We start from the raw sequence: 19,420 nt of genomic DNA, 5'->3' as shown, positions 1-19,420 counted from the left end.
ATGTTTTCTATGACTGTACAATTGGTCATTCATTTTCCAGGTTTTCCAGGATGTGTGGGAACCCTGTTTAATTGTTCCCAAATCTGCATATTAGTGGTAGATTTCTTTTCAGAAACAGGCACTGTCAGGGTTGGTTGCATTGAAGATGTAGTAACCCTAGGTTCCTGCAGGGGGCAGCAGTGTGTGTTCACTGAGTAACCGAAGAAGAAAAAAATGGACCAATAGCAGAGCTGACATTTGTGTTTTGAATGAGACGCGGTTGAGCTTCCGAGTATCACATTTGTTTATGGCATTCACTTGACGTTTTCATATTTGGTTCAAGTTTCCTGTCATTTGGAAGGTAAGGTCTGCTTATACGACTCTGCTGCCTGATATAAATAATAGTTTAGTTCATGAAAAGTATGTTCAATATGACGCTAACAATATGACGCTAACCAACGACTCCGGTAACGTTATCCTGAGAAGTAACGCTTTTTACATTGTTAGCATTAAGCCTTTATTTTAATTTTCATTGCTGGCGAAATATTGCGTTAAAGAAATTCATGGCGCTATATTTTAGAAGGTGAAAACGTATAAATTCTCGGTCGTGAATTTATTTCTACCAAAGTGCCTGAAATGTCAATCTCTGTCAGTAACGTACGTAACGTCATTTGCTAAGCTAGGTGGTTTGTTAACGTTAATATGACTAGTCACCTGGAGGTTATGCAAAAGTCTTTGGAGCAATCTCTTCTGGCATGTTATTTAGAGCTCAACAAAGAATGGATACCAAACAATTAACCTTGTTATCTCTTACTGATACCTCAGTTGGTAAGAACAACAAACTGATTAGATCCCTGTTTAAAACTGATGCCTTCAAAAGGTCTGGCTCTTACTTAACCGATACCTGCTGATCAACAAAGTTAGAGAAATTTCGTTTAAAATAATTCATAAGTTTTACCCGTCTAGTGATCATATTGTTAAAAGATTCAAAAGAGACATTGATGTGAAATGCAATTTCTGTTCTGTGAACACTGAAACAGTTTCTCATTTATTTTGGCACTGCCCGGATGTCCAAAGCTTTTGGTTTGATATTTGTAATTTTGTTGCTAGATACATTGAAAAAGATTTCAAGTTGCTTTGGATAGATGTGCTTTTTGGCCTCTTTGATCTTAACAGAAATAAGACCAATTCTAATGAAACATTCATTATTAACCTTATCATTCTTTTGGCAAAATTCCACATTCACAAATGCAAGTTCTCTCATCAAAAAACTTCTTTTATTGCTTTTCACATTGAGGTCAAACAGTACATTGACTCAGTTAAGTTTTCTCTTAATCAAAAGGCAACAAGAACTATGAACATCTGTATACATTTTTGCATTTTTTGTAAACCCCTACCCCCCTGGCAAGTTATGTGATGTGATTCTCCTGTTTTATGTTGAATACCTGAAATTTTACATACCTTGCACGGTTTGTTATTATTTGTTGAAGATCTTCATTTTTGTAAAACTTGCAAATGATAAATAAACTATATTAAAAAACAAACAAAAAAAACGTTAATATGACTACTCCACTTTAACATTAGAAACTGACTTAAAGTTATTTTTAGCGTGGTTCAGTGGCTGACAGTCTAATCGTACAACATGACTTGATGTGCTTTTCGTCTTCATTTGAAGGTGCACAGGGTTTTCCCTGAACTCAGTAGTGATGTCCTCCAGGAGGTCCAGCTCCAGTGGGGATGACGGGGTAAGAGTTCGGTTTTTCGTTGTACACAGTTCTGAACTTAAAGCTGAGCAAACACCTCAAATTTCTTCAATCTCTGTTGATATTAGTTCTCTAGCAGACTGGGAGAGCGCACCCCTTTGAGAAGTGTGGAGAATGAAGTAGTTCATCTTGGATTTCCATTATCCAACATCAAATCCAAGTCACTCTTTAACAGTGATTTGAAAACAACAAAGGTGAGATTGTATTGGGTTTTTTTTAATGAAATGGCTCAAAGAAATGTAAAACAAATCTGCCATGGGGTGAAATTTTCTGTATGTTCATCTTAGCCTTGTAATGGTAGTGAAAGCACTGGTTAATAATTAGGTCATTTTTTTTCCTTCTGCATCTGACTTTTTTTTTTTTTTAAATCTCTACCTGTTCTATTAACAGGATGGTGGTGCATTCTGTGACCCTGAATCACACATATATTCTCCATCAAAACCACTGTTTAGAACTCCCACCAATCATACAACTGTTACAGAGGCAGGTCATGGACTTGGTGATCTAACATTGAAATCCTTCATCTGTGCCGGTGGTGAAGTTGAGATTTTCAGCTCTTCAGTATGCGCAGAGGAGAGTATGATTTTGCCCATGGATCAGCCTGCGAGTATCACTTGTGGAGCAGGAGACACAGTGATTTCTGACAGTATGATAGTGTCGTCATGCAGTGACCACATAGAACATCCCTATTACAACGCTGGGATGGAAGATTCTTCAACAGGAGACAGTGATGCAGCATGTCACTGTGAAAATTCGAGCACTGCATTGGCATCTGAGGACTTGGATATTATTAAAAATGACTCTCATGATGACCCCTTGGCAGAACAGAATGTCACATGGAAGTCCTTTGTCTGTGATGGGGGAGAAGTGGAGATTTCAGATGAGTCAAGGCTCAAAGATGAGACTGTTCCTCTGCCTCAGTCAGGGCAAGATGAACATCAACCAGACCAGAGTGTAGATTTAAGTAGTTTAACCGATGTTCCAGGCCACTTGTCTCAAGAAGAACATGCAGACCATCCCTACTGCATCACAGAAATTAGTGTTTCTCCAGTCACTGCTAACTTCACTACCTTGTCTGAGACTCCACAGGACAAGACTCCTACTGGATTGAGTGATATCACTTTCAAATTGTTTAACTGTACCGGAGGTGAGATTGAAATTTTAGACACCACCAAACACACAGACATGACGGTTCCTCTACCAGCTGACCAAAATGCAACCTACAATGAATCAGACATCCCTGATGTAAATCCAAGCTTTTTAGCTGGTGACCAAGATGTACAAAACCGTAATGATCATTCAGATCACCCATACTGTGCTAGTGCTTCGACAACTTCAAGAGGCAGCCTTGATGTAATGTATGAGACAGAGCAGAATAGCTTTGTACATGAATGTCAGACTGACAGAGACATCGGTGTCGCAATCAGCACTTCAACCATTGCTTATGTTGGGACCGAACAATCTAATGGGAACAACTTGTCAGAGATTTCCCCTTTGCCTGAGGGCAAGAGAGAGGCCTACCAACCCGTGGACCCTTTGGATAGCAATGCTGTATCACAGGGCATGACACCAGAACACACCCAAGATATGTGTGAAAAACATAATAGTGTTGAAATTGCTGATGCTGTGGTAAATGAAGACCCACCCACTGTCACTGCATCTTTAGAGTCTCTGCAGAATGAATTTATTAACTGTCAAGATACACCAAGAAAAGAATTGATGCATCCTGAGGACACCACCCTGCCTTCATTGCATCAGTCTTTCTCAGCAGGGATGCCCACACCTGTTGAAGTGCAGCAGCATGTAGAGAGAAGTTCTACAGATGTCCACCCCAGCGGCGGACCTTGTGTATCTGTTGAAGCAAAAGACAGTGCCCTTGGCTCATCTAGTAATGGACAAGGTCTTTGTACCTCTGCAGAAAAACCTCAAGCAGAAACCCTCCCAGATGTTTTAAATGTACTTTCAAAATGTCCCTCAGTAGTATCAGCTTTGCAGTTTGGCCTCCTCAGTCCAGCTGTCAGAAGAGCCTCTCTAGCTTTCCTAAAGGCTCATGGGGCTCCTGCTCTTGATCCGTTTTTTATCGATGATTCTGCTCTTGAAGGGGATAAGTCTATGGTGGCTCCAGTTAATGTCGACCCCACTGGATTATTGTCGGAATTCATGGAGAGTTCCATGCCTTGTCCTCTGTTTAACTCCACAGCTGTGGGTCACACACAGCCTGACCCACTTACAAAACCAACTGATCATTTGGATGTGAGATCTAGTGCAGTGCCTCAGTCTGAGGTCAACAAGCCAAGTCTGGATGCCCCTTTTATTCCTGGTGGTCCCTTGCAGCAACAGCTTCGACAAATGGCAGAGTTTCTGCTTTTAGCCTCAGGAAAAATGGACCCCACTGCTGTCTCTGCTCCTGTTCCACCTCCTGTGGCCACTATGGTTCCATCAACAAGAGCAGAATCCCACAATGCCTGTGTGGGCACAACCCCGCTGAAACAGGACAACCACAGTGTCAATACATCTGGCCAGTTTGAGAGAAAGAGGGATTTCACTGTAGAAGATGAATGCACTCTTACTGACCCTCTCCTGTGGAAGTAAGTCAGCTCAGAATTTTTTACTGAATTAAACTTTTTGCCACTTAGTCGTGAACTAGACTGAGACAGGTTCCTGGGATTTGTCTTCCTCTGAATGTTTCCTTTTTTCCATCTTATACCATCTCAGTGTTCCTCCAGGCAGCCTAGAGTGTCTTCCTAGACAAGAACTGGAGCAGAGGTTACACTCTAGTATGATTATGGTGGAAGTTCTGGTGCAGCAGCTGGCAGCAGCCAGAGCTCATGGATGTACCCCTGCAGGTCCTGCACCTTCAAACCTCAGGGAAAAGTTAGTGCAGACGGAACACACTGAACTCAGTCAGGTGAGGACACATTTAGACATCTACATGGTTTGCTGATTTGATATGGGTAGAATTTAGATTTTTTAAAATAATGAAATGCTGCAACATGCTGCAGGTCTTAAAAACTATTATATTAAACTTTCTGAAACCTTTTTTCTTGTCGTTCATTTGTTTTTTAATATATCTAACAACTTTTGCTTTAATAGAATCTCTATGTTTTATGTGTTGGTTTTAGACCACAATGTACAGAGATCTTTACATGGAGGCACTGAACAGGATTGATGATTTAGAGATGGATGAAAGCTCTCTACAAAACCTCATTCACTGTATGCAGGATATGAAGACTACCACGGTAAGAGAAAAAAATAGGCATAACCTCTTTCACTCTGGAAGAATTGCTAAAAATTTAATCTAATTTCAGTAGATACATCTCACACCATGATTTCATTACAACATTTTAACAGGTTTAAGCTAAATGTATGTAAAATAAGGCACCAGACTTTGTTTTTGTAATGATGAAGTGATATTTAATGTTTTTTGTTTCTGTATCTGTCTCAACAGACTTCTTTGAGCAGTAACACAGATGCTGCTCTTTGTAAAATGAAGCTAATAGAAGACACTGTGAGAGACGACCATCAAAGCCTGGTTTCTCACGTACGTGAACATGTCTTGCTTTTCATCATATCGTCGTAATTCATCAAGCAAAAGTCATATCATGCATAAGTGTTAAAGACCACACATGTTGTATTTATATTATTATACATACGTGGCTGTATTTTTCCTGGTTTTGTTTAGTATCAGCAGATGAAGTCACTATTTGCAAAATCCAAGGAGACTCATGTGAGGATGGTGCAGAAGGTTAAAGATGCTCTTCAGCAGAGAGACAACATGCAGATTCAGATGGAGGAAGCTTTCACAGCCAAGGAGGCCGTAAGCACAGAAACTGACCTGCAAATAGTTGTCACTGATGGTTAAATGTAACGTTTATTCCTGGTTTTTATATCTGTTCTGATTCTTTTCTAAGTAGTTCCACTGCAAGATTCAAAGCAAAAATATGAGAAGCATTTCCAATCTTGAAAATAGATTACTGTTAAAGTGGGAATATAAAATATTTTAAATGTTTGAGCAGACATCACAAATGACTGTTGTGTGCTTTTCTTGCTCTGTTGGACCTGTATGGAAATGATCAAATTATGCTCAGACTACTTGCTTGGAAAGGTGCAACTTCATGCACACTAATCATTTTATCGTCTCTGTTCAGGCCTTCAGTGCAATGGACCAGCTGAGGACCCACTGTGCCACAGAAATCTCAGAGCTGGAGAGAAGTGTGGGTTCACAACAACAACTATTATCTGCTCTACACCAGACCTACCCTGAACAGGTAAAGAGTAGAGGCTGAAACGTACAGTGGTGGAAAAAAGTTTTTGGACACTCTTAAACTTTTACACAATCTCAAATATTATCATGAAGTATTTGCAGACATATCTGTTTTATGTTTTTGAAAGGTGAGGCTGTATTAGACACAAACAAATGGAAACGATTATTTTTTGTTTATTGTTAACAAGAAAAATAACAAAACTTAATTCTTGATAGTTTCAACACGTCATGCCCTGGATGTGTTTCATTGTCTTGGTGAAACATCCAGTTTTGACCTCGACAGAACAGAGAACGTCTAGAAGGGATCAAAACTTGGCAGAGTTCAGTGACTTAAGAGTGGTTCTTAATGCAGTATATCACACATGCATGGGGTGTCCAAACACTTTTTTCCACTACTGTACAGCTGCATTACACAAAAACAGCTTTATCGACCCTCAGAATGTGTCTGATTTCTGTTTCTGTTGCAGGTTGCATTAAATAAGGCATATTCTGAAACCCTGAACTCCGCCTCGGAACTTTTGTCCAAAACCACAGAGGAACAGTCAAGATTAATGACAGACGTATGTTCAGTGTATTGTAAATGAATAAACAGTAGTTAAATAAAATATTTGAACTAGTAATTTTCAGTTTTAAGTTTATTTGTTTAATTTCTAGTTTGGTCTTTGAAATCAGTTAAAATGTATTAGCAGCAAAATAATAACCATGTAATATCTATATTATTTGGCAGCTCTGCACAGTTAGAGGCCTTGTACAGAAAACTGCTCCTCTTCTTCTGACGCTGAACGAGAAGGCAGCTGCTGCTCTTAGAGAGAGGGACGAGCATATCGCAGCACTAGATCAAGCTGTTGAAGAGAGACAGCAGGTTAGACTCGTTCCATTTAATTACTTATTTTTTCCTTTTCTGAAGGTTGGTAGATGACTTTTTAATGAACTTGTGTCTGACAGATTGAAGAGGAGTTTAACCAGGCTAACTTGGATCTTCAAGCAGCCAGAGAACAGATTGGAGATTTAAATCTGCAAGTGACAATTCTGACCTCGGGTAAAAAAAAAAAAATGGAAATCAAATATTTACTTGCTGATGTTATGTTATACCATTTTCTTTTTTTTAATCAGTTGGGTTATTCTTTGATTCCTGGCTCTTTGTATTTGTATCTAGAGATGGGTGTGCTGCGTCAGAAACTAACAGAAGGAGAAGAAGAGCGGGCTCAGCTGGAGAGACAAGTGACAGAGTTGTCTGCCACAGTTTCATCCACTTTGGCCTCCTACACATTCTTGGAACAGGCCCTTGCTGCAGAGACTACAAAGTATTAGTCCTATATGAGCTCTGAATTGCTGATTAATCAATCTGCTCATATACAAAATGAAATAAAGTGTGCATATACTAAAACATGTTATCATCATCAGGTTGCAGCAGTCATGGAAGGACATACAGCAAGCCAAGGACAGGGCAGATGAGTAAGTAACTACAGGGGTCCCGCAGGGTCTCAAAAAGACTTGACTTTACAAATCTGCACTTAATGCCTTATACCAGTGTTTTTCAACCTTGGGGTCGCCTGGAATTCAAATGGAGTCGCCTGAAATTTCTAGTAATTGATTAAAAAAAAAAAAAAAAAGAAACTAAAACTTACAGATAAAAAATGTATGGTGAGTTGAGAGAGACAATCACAATACATAGAAGACATGACAAACTGTGAAGCTGAAAATGAAGCACTGTGGTACTGTTTATCTTTCAAATGTTCATTGTGGCCGGTTTAAGATGCTGCAGCTCTTTTGTAATTCATAGTTTGAGTTATTGTTTGTTCAGTATTAATTTGCAGCCTTATAAATACAAGCTGGACTGACTGGAAAATAAAATTCTCACTTTGTGCAGTAATCTCAACCTGGTTTTTCTGCCTCCGTCCATAATAATATACATTATATAGACTAAATGTCATCTAAAATTAACGTTTATTTGCAACATAGTATAGCAAACTATTACATGATTAAAACAAATTTTAGCAAAAAAAAAAAAGTCTCCGTTTTGAATGTCTGGGGTCACCAGAAATTTGTGATGTTAAAATGGGGTCACAAGCAAAAAAAGGTTGGGAACCACTGCCTTATGCAGTCTTTAAAATGTATTAAATTTGATATGGTAGGTTTTAAGTTGTGTTGCCATAAACTTGTTGGCTGTATTGTGTTTAAATGTGTCTGGGAAATGTCCAAGCTGCAAAGAAAGTAACATTAGTTTACTCAATTCCAACCCGACAATTTATATTTATTATATAGGAAGCAATTATCGTTAACTTTGCAGAAATGATCACAAAGCATTCAACCCAGCACACGTGCAGCCGTTAGTTGTGCGCGTTGCCCGAGAAAGCTGTCTTTGGGAACTTTAAGGGACAGCTCGCAAGCTAAAGGTAAGCATGGGGAAGTGCAAATTTAATAATGCCTGGTTGGAGAAAAAAATCATTCTTGACCTGGTTGATATGAGTTTTCCAAAATTCTGTCAGGCCGTGAAATTATGCATTAAATTCTCTTCCATGTAGTCTTTAAAAGTATTACATTTAACTTGTAGGAACCTGTAGGAACCCTGTAACTAAAACATTAATATACTAATTAATTTAAAAAAAGAGACTTTAAATCCTTTAACTTTGAATGAGTTCCAGCAGACCTTTTTTAAATCATGTTTTCTCTGACTCTGTCCAGGTTGGAGACGTCGTTGAGCCAGTCACAGCAGCGTGTATGTGAGCTGAGTCAGGCTCTGGCTCACAGTGAACAGCAGATGGACCAACTGCAGACCCTGTCTCAGTCTCAGACCACTCAGATCCAGCAGCTCCAGGAAGTTTGCACACAGCTTAGCGGCGTACGGGAGATGAACGAGGTTAGAGTGTGTCTCGTAAACTAGTAGCGCCTCGAACTTTTTCCTTGCAGTGTTTCAGGACACGGTTTTCTATGCATGCCATTAAAACCCACTTGATGAAAGTTAAAAAGTTGATTTGAGGGGTCCCTTCCAAATAATGCAGAACTTTTTATGTTTTTACTCAAAAATGGTTAATTTCCTGATTCTCAATTAAGATTTAGCTTTATGTTGACATTATAATGTGTTTTTGTGTGGACACCATACAGGGATGAGTAATGGCTCCTGTTGAATCCACAGTTTGTCTCAATGGGCTTAAAACAGGGCTGTCAAACTCATTTTCTTTTAGGGGCCACATTCAGCCCAATTTGATCTCAAGTGGGTGGAACCAGTAAAATAATAGCATAATAGCCTATAAATAATGACAACTCCAAATTTGTCTCTTTGTTTTAGTGCAAAAAAAATCCTTAAATTATAAAAATATTTACATTTACAAACTATCCAAACAAAAAAAAATGCGAATAACCTGAAAAAATGTAAATATCTTAAGAAAAATAAGTGCAATTTTAACAATGTTATGCCTCAGTTTATTTATATATGTGCATTATGGATCAGATCTACAAAGGCACAAAACATTTAATATCAGGCATTGATTACATTGTTAAAATTGCACTTCTTTGGACATTTCATGTTCATATTTGTTCAGGTTATTCAGATTTTATTGTTAAAGGACAGTTGGTTAATGTAAATATTTTCAAAATTTAATGGTTTTTTTGCACTAAAACAAAGAGAAAATTTGGAGTTGTCATTATTTATAGGTATAATGTAACATTATTTATTTCACATTAAACCACAGAGAAAATGCCGCTATTATTTTCTTTGAGATCACATTTGGTCCATATGTGGCCTCTGAACTAAAATCAGTTCGACACCCTCAACTGTTTATATCTTCAGTGTAATTTTTGTACTTTGCAAATTCATCTTGCAGGCCAGATTAGAACCTTCGAACTGGGCTGCATGTGTGACACCCCTGTGTTAAAACAATGAAGACTAAGACAGATGTGCAGTTGGGTAGCCCTGTAAGAGTAAAAGTTGAGTAATATTATGATATCTGTTTTGTTTCAGTTCTTACAGATGGAAAATGAGTTGGCGAGGGAACAGGTGGCTGAAAGTGAATCTGTGCTCCGGGCCAATCTGCAGGGACTGAGGGAAAGGAACATCCAGTGTGAGGACCTAAAAGGAGAACTTAGTCAACTTCAGTAAGTCTGAATTTCCTGCCACATCATGAACGTTGTAAGCCTTTTATGTGCAACATTTGCTCTGTGTATTTAGCATAGTCAATGACAAATGATCTCTATCTACTATCTTACAGACTTGAGAACAAGAGTTTGCAGGAGGAGCTGGAAATCATGAGGTCCAAAGTCAGTGCAACTGAGTCTGAGCACGGGGAGAACATGGCTCAGGCGGTCACTGAAATTACTTTACTCCATCACACACTGCGAGGACTAACTAATGACCTACATGCACGTCTAAATGAAAAGGTAACCCATAAGAAATGAAAAACCTCAACAAATCACGGAGACAAAAAGGATTTACATTCAGCTGAATTCCCTGTTTAACTTTTTAGAAACAGGACAAACCGAAGGATCCAGGTCAACTTGTCCACAACACAGAGCGTCGTCATCCTTCAAGCTCCTTTGTCGACAGTGTAATGGTCGCATTAACAGCAGAAAAGGAGGAAGATGTAAAAACTGAGGCGTCTGTACCAGGTATTGTAGGTCACTGCAGATGCGAAACCCTCAGACACAAATAGCAGCTGGCAATCAGACAGACAGTGATTTACGTGGAACCTGAACAACCTGCTGTTCATCAATCTAAATGAATCCTGGTGCTTCATCTGGATGCTTTATCAGTGACAGATTGAAAGCAGGAATGAGATTTGTAAGTGAGCTAGAAGTTGAAACTACACCAAAAAGACTGCCATAAGCACTGAAATGCAAATTTAATATGGTATCAGTGGTTGCGGATTAATGATACAATGACATAAGTCTCCTTTATTAAGGGTGTATTAGAGATTGTTAAGCCAATGATGGGTTACATTTTTGTTCTCAAGAAGCTCAAAATCTTCCCAAATTAATCAATAGCAGTTTCATTTGTTCTTGGGAGGCAATTTCTAAAATTATTTCCTCTTCCTTTTCTTTGACATTATCTACTGGTGGTGTATATATATATATATATATATATATATATATATATGTTTATGTTTATGTTTACGCATTTGGCAGACGCTTTTTTCCAAAGCGACTTACAGGGGAAAACCAATTAAATCACTCAATCAATCAAATTTTATTTATATAGCGCCAGATCACAAGAAAGTAAAGTTAAGAAGTTAAGTTAAGTTAAGAAAGTTATCTCATATATATATATATATATATATATCCCTCAGGAATACTAAACATGGTCAGTCCTTTGCTGTTTAAGTAAAAAATGTGCCTTTATTTTGCGTAATTTTAAGTTCTGCTGGATTAATATTTGCTATTTTTGCATCGATTTGTAACTGACATTGCAAATTAAAATGTGCATTAGAAAAAACTCTGAAGTCTTCAGGGTAAGATTTAGTTCATTGTCTCTTCAGTCCAATCAGATCCACCTGAGCCCGTCTGCGAAACTTTGTTCAGTGAGACGAGCGCCTTCACCCGCGTCGCAACCATTGCTGCCAAAAAGACTTTGAATGCAACTGAGTTTGAGCCAGAGGAGCAGAGCAGTGTGGCAGAGCTGCTGGTCGACCTCGGCAGCACTGTTACGGAGCTCGCCAGCACCCTGATGTCAGCGCAGCAGCATGAAGATGCTCAACTGGAAGACCTGCACACCACCATGTAAGTACCACAAAATCTGCATGTTCTGGTGAAGTCATGGGTCTGTTATGTTAGGTAGACTTCAAGCTTCATCCAACAAATCAGTGTGGATTTCAAGATTAATTACTTCAAATTATTCATATTGGCATTAGTCTTTAAAAGAAGTAAAATATGCATATTTTATGTTCTTATTATTTATTTTTCATACAAATATTTTAAACTCAAAAGTCAAATGAAACTGATACAAAAAATAAAACTCCTGTTTGAGAATTTAAAGCAAGAAGAACATGGATATTTTATGGAATAATTTGTAAGGAAACCCACATCTGAACAAGAATATGCAACACCAACTGATTTACTACCATGACCACTGTTCACACAGGCTTAACCCATAAAGACTCAAAAATCCATCACTGACCAAAACTGTCCAGTGATCCAAAATGTTTAATACCGGTTGATTCACTAATCCTATCAATAAATGTAAATAATTGGTGTAAAATGTTGTTCGTCATCTTTGCATGGTCATCAGATGTTCAGATTCTCCGTTGTGAACTCGTGGAAACACCGTCATCTTCTACAACATTGATTCATCAGTAAAACCCATGGAGTTGGATCAATGACAGTGGATGGAGACACTGGGTTTATGTTCAGTTAATGATAGATTTTACTGAAAAAGTGACTTTTTTTTTTTCAGATTTCTCTGTTTCTGATATAATAACCCTCAACTTTAATGTGAGCTTCTATGAACATCTTCATGATCAGTAAATTAAATACAGGAAAATACCTGATTTATATTGATAAAATACAAAAGATAATATTTTAAATAAATGGTGAGAAATCACTTAAAAAAGGTCGAATATAGGGGAAATGTAACTTGGGAAATGACAGAAGTAGCTTTGGGTCTTTATGGGTTAACTTGAGATATGTCGATGACCGTGTTGTTCCAGCTGTAACCTGCAGAGGGAGCAGCAGGCTGCAGAAGGCAGATACCAGACTGAGGTGTTTGAGCTCAAGCATCAGCTGAGCCGTCTGAACAGCCTGGTCGAGAGGGGCAACTTGGCACTCCAACAGAAAGCTCAGGTGAAAAATACTGAAAATCTCCAGTGTTTTGTCATGAGTTCAAGACAACAACAATAATGAGTAATAATGTTTACAATCATGTCAAATTAAGACAAGTAACAACAAAACTCTTCTCCCCACAGGATGAAAAAACTGTGACAAAGTTGGTGACAGAAATGAGTGAGATCCAGGAAATTCTAAATAAATACAAGACTGACAATAACGTAAGGCATAAAATCAATAGTCACAGCAGATATTTTACACTTGTGTGGTAGAGGCTGCCGGCAGAGGCTGAAGCTTAATGTAACCTTTTCTGTGTTAAATTTTCCACAGGAATTGCGTAAGGAGGCACTGGAGCTCCGTCGTGCTCTCCAGCAGTCGCAGGTGGAGTCACATTTCCTGCGAGAGGAGCTGAAGAAAGCTGGCGGCCAGTCGGCTAAGCCAGCACATTTCATGGAAGAGAAAATCGAGTTATTGAAGGAGGTATGCTACAGTGACGGTATTAAAAACTGCACCAGGGTAAAAAGATTCTGTCATCCATCAGCGAGTGTATGTCTGTCTGTCTGTGCCTGCAACTCAAATCTGCAACATGCTCTGACTCAATATTTCCAATTCAGATTTTTATTTATTTATTTATTTATTTATTTATTTTTATTACCTTTTTATTCAATTTGGAGAATTTTTTTGTAAACATCTCCATAATGAATGCAATTATTGTGAAAGAACTCATACTGCATGACACTGTCTATGAATACAATCAATTGCTGATTAATATTGGTGCTGATCTGATTATCTAGGACTGAGACCATATTTTAATTTCAAAATGTAAGAAAATTTGCACTTAATGTGATGACAGTACTGGTGGCGAAGTGGGAGAATGTTCCTTTGAGCGTACTTGCAGTGTTGTGTAATAAGTGTAATGCCCATGATCTAAGGGGGGAGGGTCTTTGACCTCTTTAGTTTTCTTTTTACTATTTATTTTTTCGCACAGTGGTTCCCAACCTTTTTTGACTCGTGACCCCATTTTAACATCACAAATTTCTGGCGACCCCAGACATTAAAAACGAAGACTTTGTTTTGTTTTTTTTTGCTAACATTAATTTTGTTTTTGATCATGTAATAGTTTGCTATACTATGTTGCAAATAAACGTTAATTTTAGATGACATTTAGCCTATATAATGTATATTATTATGGACGGAGGAAGAAAAGCCAGGTGTAGATTACTGCACAAAGTGAGAATTTTATTTTCCTTGGTCAGGATATGTACAATCAGTCCAGCTTGTATTTATAAGGCTAACAATTAATACTGAACAAACAATAACTCAAACTATGAATTGTGAAAGAGCTGCAGCATCTGAAACTGACCACAATGAATATTTGACAGATAAACAGTACACAGTGCTTCAGCTTCAGTTTGTCTTTTATGTATTGGGATTGTCTCTGTCAACTCACCATATATTTTTTATTAGTAAGTTTTTATTTTTATCAATTACTAGAAATTTCAGGAGACCCCATTTGAATTCCAGGCGACCCCACATGGGGTCCTGTCCCCAGGGTTGAAAAACACTGATTTAGCATGTATATCTTTAATCTCATCTGTAGGTGGAGAGGCTGAAGATGAGCCTTCAGGAGGCGGAACAGGCCAGAGTTAAACTCCTTGAAAGAGCAAAAAGACACGTAAGTACTAATGTCTACTCAGCACCTGTTCACTTGACTACACATGTCATTTTTTTGGATAACATTAAATTGTGCTCAAGTTACTGTAAACCATTCCCTCATGTGTGTGTGTGTCACCGTTTTCATGATGTCTACACATTTCTGCAGCAAATCATCCACCAGACCAACCAACAGAAAAGTGAGAAAGAGCTTCACATGTTAAGCAAGGTGATCAATAAAGTCAGAGAGGTGAGAGATGCTGCTTATCAAAACTGCTTCGGTGCTTTCACTCATTTGTGTAGTTCTGTGTCTGATGTTGTTTTATTTTCTGTCTGCAGACTCTGCTGTCTTTGCCGGAGGTTGTGAAACATTGTGAACAACTCCAACAGCTTGTTGAATACATCGGTTAAAATGTTTATAATAGTCACCTGTGTTTGCTGTATTTATGCGTTTTCAGTTTTGAACTTCCTTCAAGTGTTCTTATTTTAAAGAATAAATAAAATTCTCCTTAGTTCTCTTCTCTACACTTTGAGTTTATTAATAGGAATGGATATCAGTGCTGTTTCAATTACAACATAAGAAAGGATTAACGTGTGTGTAGTGGGGAGACCAGGCTGAAGTAGAAGCGATGTGTTTGTTTTGTTTTGTTTTGTTTTTTTCTGGAGGGTTGAGAATTGATTCATTTCTCATCATTGATTATAAGTTGGTTTCATAGTAAATATTGCTTTAATTATAGTTTTCGGTCAATTAATAGTGTGTATAAAGTATTGCCTCAAAAGGGGTAAAGGAACCCTGTTTAATTTTAGGACTTAACGTAATATATGAGAAAAATGTAACTTAAAAAATATGGCAATGCTTATAAACTCAAAAACTGGAAAGAAGTTTTTACAAGTACTTTTTCTGCTGTTTCACCATAAAATGCAGTTGGAAGTGTGGACATAGTAGTGCTTGCACAGTGCAAATGAACTACTTGGAAAAGTTGTGTGCAAAAGCTCTTACTTTTATTTCAGTACATTTGAATGTTGCCTGTATACATGCATTTTAGAATACTCTAATAACATACAAAGTACTTTAAGTTTGAGCTACAGGACAATTAAATTTGCCGTATATGAGGGGAAAAACAGTTTCCCTCATATCTGCGGAATTCAGAAATCAATTTATTATATCCCAGTTAAAACATAATTCACCTATAAATAGAGCTAGTGTTTGGTCAGAACGGTCTCTGTTGCAGATCATCTGTGGGAGTTGTATTTTGAGTGCAAGTCTTACAGAAATAAAGTTTTTTTGTTTTTTTCCTTTTAATATGTTTCATCGTCTGACACACGCTGATTATGTGGATTACATGAGGATAACAGTAAAGTTACAGATTCAGCAGCACTCAAGAAAAATTAGGAGCTATTCAGCAGAGTATCATTAGCTGAAAAGCATGTCAAGTCATAACTGTCAACAAAACGTCTTCTCTGATAGAAAAATCAAGTGTCTACACAGTAACGAAGCGATTCCTTCGAGTCTCGTCTTGTCCAGTGTGCAAACGCTGTGAAGACGAGCTTCTATTGTTGAGATGAAGGACTCTCTACTTAACTCTGTAGTCCAAATATCAAATTACAAGTGAATTCATTTTCTTGATTGGTGGATCTATATGGTAGATTAACTGTGTCTGTCTGTGTAAGTGCTGATGTCTGAACATGATAATTGAGGCCGGTCACGGTGGCTGATAATACTGTGGCTCCAGACAACACTTCAAACCAGCTGAGCTGAGACCGTGTAGAAAGCACAAAAAAACAGACATATTTGAGGGTATTTTCCCCGAAAGGTCCATGTCTGGATCTGTTCCTCCTTGTCAGTTTTTCAACATATAAATACAAATACCTCATTTCTGGCAGGACACTCTGGAGCAGTTCTTTAAATAATAATAACATAAGTGCATCAATAATTTATTTCTTTTTTTATTTGCAGAGAACAAGTGCTAAATAGTTCAGTGAGGCAGCCTAATATGCGGTTTCATTTGGCAACAAAATACATGCAAATGTCCTAAAGCGTACGTTTTTCATACAATTAAGCCTTTTATTGCAAAGCCTATGACCACAAAGCACAATAATTTATACTAACATTTAAGTGTTTGTCATTCAAAAATTCATCATTAATGACTATCAAACACATTGAGGTTGTGACAAAAAAAAAAAAGCTGAAAACCAGAAGAGAAGTCATGAATTTCACGCTGTCAGGAAGTCCTGATATTTATAACATATACTTAGAAGTAAATTACCATCAGCACGGAAATTGCCTATTACTAATGTGGTACTACATCACAGTTGTGTCAGAAGAGCTGTTTTTATCAGTCAGTTCACTTTGGTCCTAATAAATGTCATCAACGGTGAATAAAATAAAATCATGTTTGTGCACAGAAATGTCCGGCTCCTTGGGTGCCATCAAGTCTCTGATGTTCTGTAATAACACCATTCAGATGCTTAAATCTACATTCTTATATAGCAGGCACAAACCTGTCCATATTCCCTGGGTACGTGGGATGTCTTAGGTAACCGCCGGTGTTGGCGATTGGACCAGCAGTGCTGTTATACTGAGAGAAAGATCCTAGCTGCACTGGCGAGACTCTGCCATAGTGGTCAACGTTTTCCATAGACCCATGGACGGAGGAATGGAGGCGTCCAGCTGCTGCGTACCCCTGGGTGTGGCCCTGTCCGTACGAGCTCTGAGGGGCATGGTGGTGTGGGTGGCCATTTGGCCCCGAGTAGCTGAACCCTGGATGTGTGGAGGAGCGGGACGGCACGGCCCCTCCACACGGCTGGCTCTGAAAACCTGCTGTCCCCAAACTACAGGGACTGGGTCCATTTGGAAGCCCCTCAGGACTGAAGCTCCGACTGGGCTGCTGCATCACCTCTGGTCCCTGACCTCCCAGCATGCTGGCTGAAGTTGGATGACCTATGAGGTTATTGATGCTGAACATGCGGGTCTGTCCGGGACCAAAGCCGGGTGGCGATGAGGAGGGGTAGTAGGCTGACGGCAGCTGCTGCCCGTAGGATGGACTCATTGTCATGTTTGGGTAGATGGAGTTGGTGTACGCTGCTGCTGACCTGGCAATCTGCACTGGAGAGAAAACTGGCGTCTCGTGGACGTATGAAGTGTAGGTGCTCAAGTCACAGCGCTTAAACCTCTTCCGGCGCCTCAGGAAGCTGCCGCTCTCAAACATGTCCTCTGCGTTTGGGTCCAAGGCCCAGTAGTTGCCCTTACCGGGTCGTCCTGGTTCTCGAGGGATCTTGATAAAACAATCATTGAGTGTTAAGTTATGGCGAATAGAGTTCTGCCATTTCTTTGAATTGTCTCTGTAGAAGGGGAAGCGCTCTGTGATGAATTTGTAGATGCCCCCCAACGTGAGCTTGCGGTCAGGGGAGTTGGCTATGGCCATGGAGATGAGTGCGATGTAGCTGTAAGGGGGCTTCCCTCGTTGCAGTGGTCTTTTCCTCCTCCGTCCTCTGGGCTGGTCGTCCGTCTGCGGTGGAGGGTTGGAGGCAGACAAAGTTGTGTCTGCTGGAGAGTCTTTCTCCACTTTCACCACTGGCATTGTCATTGATACTTCAAAAAATGTTTCCAGCAACAGATCTTCAAGTGCACTTACTGGGAGATTTGCACAGTATGTCCACAGTACTGATGAAAGTCTGAGGAGACACGTTAGATCCTTGACTGACGAGATCTGCCAAACATACTATCCTGCACAAAAGTTCACATTTGCTTTTGTTCAACTCACTATTTTTGAGTCCAGAATCGGCCGTACTTTTTTTTCCCCTCTTTGCTGCTTCCTCAGGAGATTCACTGTGCTTAAATGCGGCAATCTCCTGCGTATTCCCACAGCTTGTTGTCAGGTTAAGTCGGAGAGTTAAGGTGTGAGTGCCATGCGTGGTGTGTAAGGTATGTGTGAGAATGAGTCACTCAGCGTTACCTGAAGTGTGTATTACCTGTGCAGAGGGGCCACACCTCCTCTAAGCATCACATGCTCTTGACATACCTGAGCTTATAAGGGTCCATTGTTCATGTCCAACAAAGTCTACATACTTTGTGTCTTTTTTAAGCAATGTAGCATTTAAAAAAAAAAAAAGTAGATGTAGTACTTGTGAATTACCCTGAAATTATAAAAATATTAAAATGTCAACTTTTTCTCACAAGAGGAAAAAAATACATAAATATGTGTATTTTGTTTCTGATTTAAAGTGCTCGCAATTTGTTTTTCATTCTTTTATTATCTTTCATTTATTTACTTGCACCTTTTTTTTTTTTTTTTTACTCTTTCTAGGGGTTTATTTTAGTTTCATTGAACTGTCCAATATAATTTCCTCTCAATATTCAAATCCATCCCTAAAGTCAACCTCAGTTTATTTAAAAAAGTCGAAAATGGGCCATGTTGTTTTGACGTTTAACACTAAAAGACCTCTTTAGTGGTAACGTACCCTGCAAGTTGTTTTTCTACCTAGCTTCCTTGTTTGTTTTGTGCCAGTGGTTGGACAAGCCAGCTGTGTTAAGAGATGTAAATGTTTTCCAGACAAAGGCCGACCTGTGATTTCAGCATGCAAAATATAGGCCATCATCATAATCCCTGGATGCAACCCGAGAGACAGGAATAACCAACTCTCAACGTGGAAATTGTTCAATGAAATTAGTTTTTGTTTGCAGTTGTCTTCAAGGAATTGGCGATAATACCTGCTGGACATGTTTTAAAGTCGGTGTGATATATGCTTGTTGTATGTTGCTGCTGTTACCTGTGAAATTTCCTCACAGCAGGATAAATAAAATCTTATCTTATTTTATCTTATATCGTCCTGAGATGCAGCAATGCATTATTTTCTTCTGTAGGGGACAAAAATTTGACAGTTTGACGAAAAAAATGTACATTGCAAAGGACATTCCATAAATAAATAAATAAATAAATAAATATAATTAAAAAAAGTTTCTGTAAAAACTGTTGCATTATGCAGCTTCCACTCAAGAAAATTGTTT

At 38.7% G+C, this 19,420-nt stretch overlaps 2 protein-coding genes across 3 annotated transcripts; one reads left to right on the top strand and one right to left on the bottom strand.

The window, feature by feature from the left end:
- Positions 1-252: 252 nt before the first annotated feature.
- Positions 253-14,935, top strand: spag5 (sperm associated antigen 5). The gene is made up of 25 exons (XM_030148830.1): positions 253-340; positions 1,655-1,724; positions 1,811-1,936; positions 2,133-4,330; positions 4,458-4,650; positions 4,865-4,981; positions 5,191-5,283; positions 5,425-5,559; positions 5,891-6,010; positions 6,474-6,566; positions 6,734-6,868; positions 6,952-7,045; positions 7,163-7,310; positions 7,411-7,461; positions 8,692-8,866; positions 9,968-10,101; positions 10,215-10,383; positions 10,470-10,611; positions 11,478-11,718; positions 12,645-12,777; positions 12,900-12,980; positions 13,090-13,239; positions 14,360-14,434; positions 14,582-14,662; positions 14,752-14,935. The coding sequence occupies exons 2-25, from the start codon at positions 1,686-1,688 to the stop codon at positions 14,821-14,823; spliced, it is 4,995 nt and encodes a 1,664-aa protein (XP_030004690.1). The 5' UTR covers positions 253-340; positions 1,655-1,685; the 3' UTR covers positions 14,824-14,935.
- Positions 5,964-18,336, bottom strand: foxe1 (forkhead box E1). Of its 2 annotated transcripts, none has more exons than XR_003936782.1 (2): positions 16,586-18,336; positions 5,964-5,974 (listed from the first exon to the last, which is right to left on the bottom strand). XR_003936782.1 is itself a non-coding variant. In XM_030148847.1 (2 exons), exon 2 carries the CDS (start codon positions 17,997-17,999, stop codon positions 16,896-16,898), a length of 1,104 nt encoding a protein of 367 aa, XP_030004707.1. In that variant the 5' UTR covers positions 18,000-18,087; positions 18,177-18,336; the 3' UTR covers positions 16,344-16,895. The 2 variants fall into 2 exon arrangements, 1 of the variants encoding a protein (XP_030004707.1); XM_030148847.1 differs by lacking the exon at positions 5,964-5,974 and having other exon boundaries at positions 16,344-18,087; positions 18,177-18,336.
- Positions 18,337-19,420: the final 1,084 nt, after the last annotated feature.

This window comes from Sphaeramia orbicularis, chromosome 1 (assembly GCF_902148855.1).
Source record: "Sphaeramia orbicularis chromosome 1, fSphaOr1.1, whole genome shotgun sequence".
In the NCBI taxonomy this organism is placed as follows: domain Eukaryota; kingdom Metazoa; phylum Chordata; class Actinopteri; order Kurtiformes; family Apogonidae; genus Sphaeramia; species Sphaeramia orbicularis.
This window is presented reverse-complemented; position numbering and strand designations above follow the sequence as displayed.

Bases quoted from the DNA above. Each gene is read 5' to 3' on its own strand.
- spag5 (XM_030148830.1), top strand. From the start codon at position 1,686: ATGTCCTCCAGGAGGTCCAGCTCCAGTGGGGATGACGGG. The intron at 7,046-7,162 runs GTAAAAAAAAAA...ATTTGTATCTAG, and splicing joins AGTGACAATTCTGACCTCGG to AGATGGGTGTGCTGCGTCAG. The intron at 8,867-9,967 runs GTTAGAGTGTGT...GTTTTGTTTCAG, and splicing joins GCGTACGGGAGATGAACGAG to TTCTTACAGATGGAAAATGA.
- foxe1 (XM_030148847.1), bottom strand. From the start codon at position 17,999: ATGACAATGCCAGTGGTGAAAGTGGAGAAAGACTCTCCAGCAGACACA.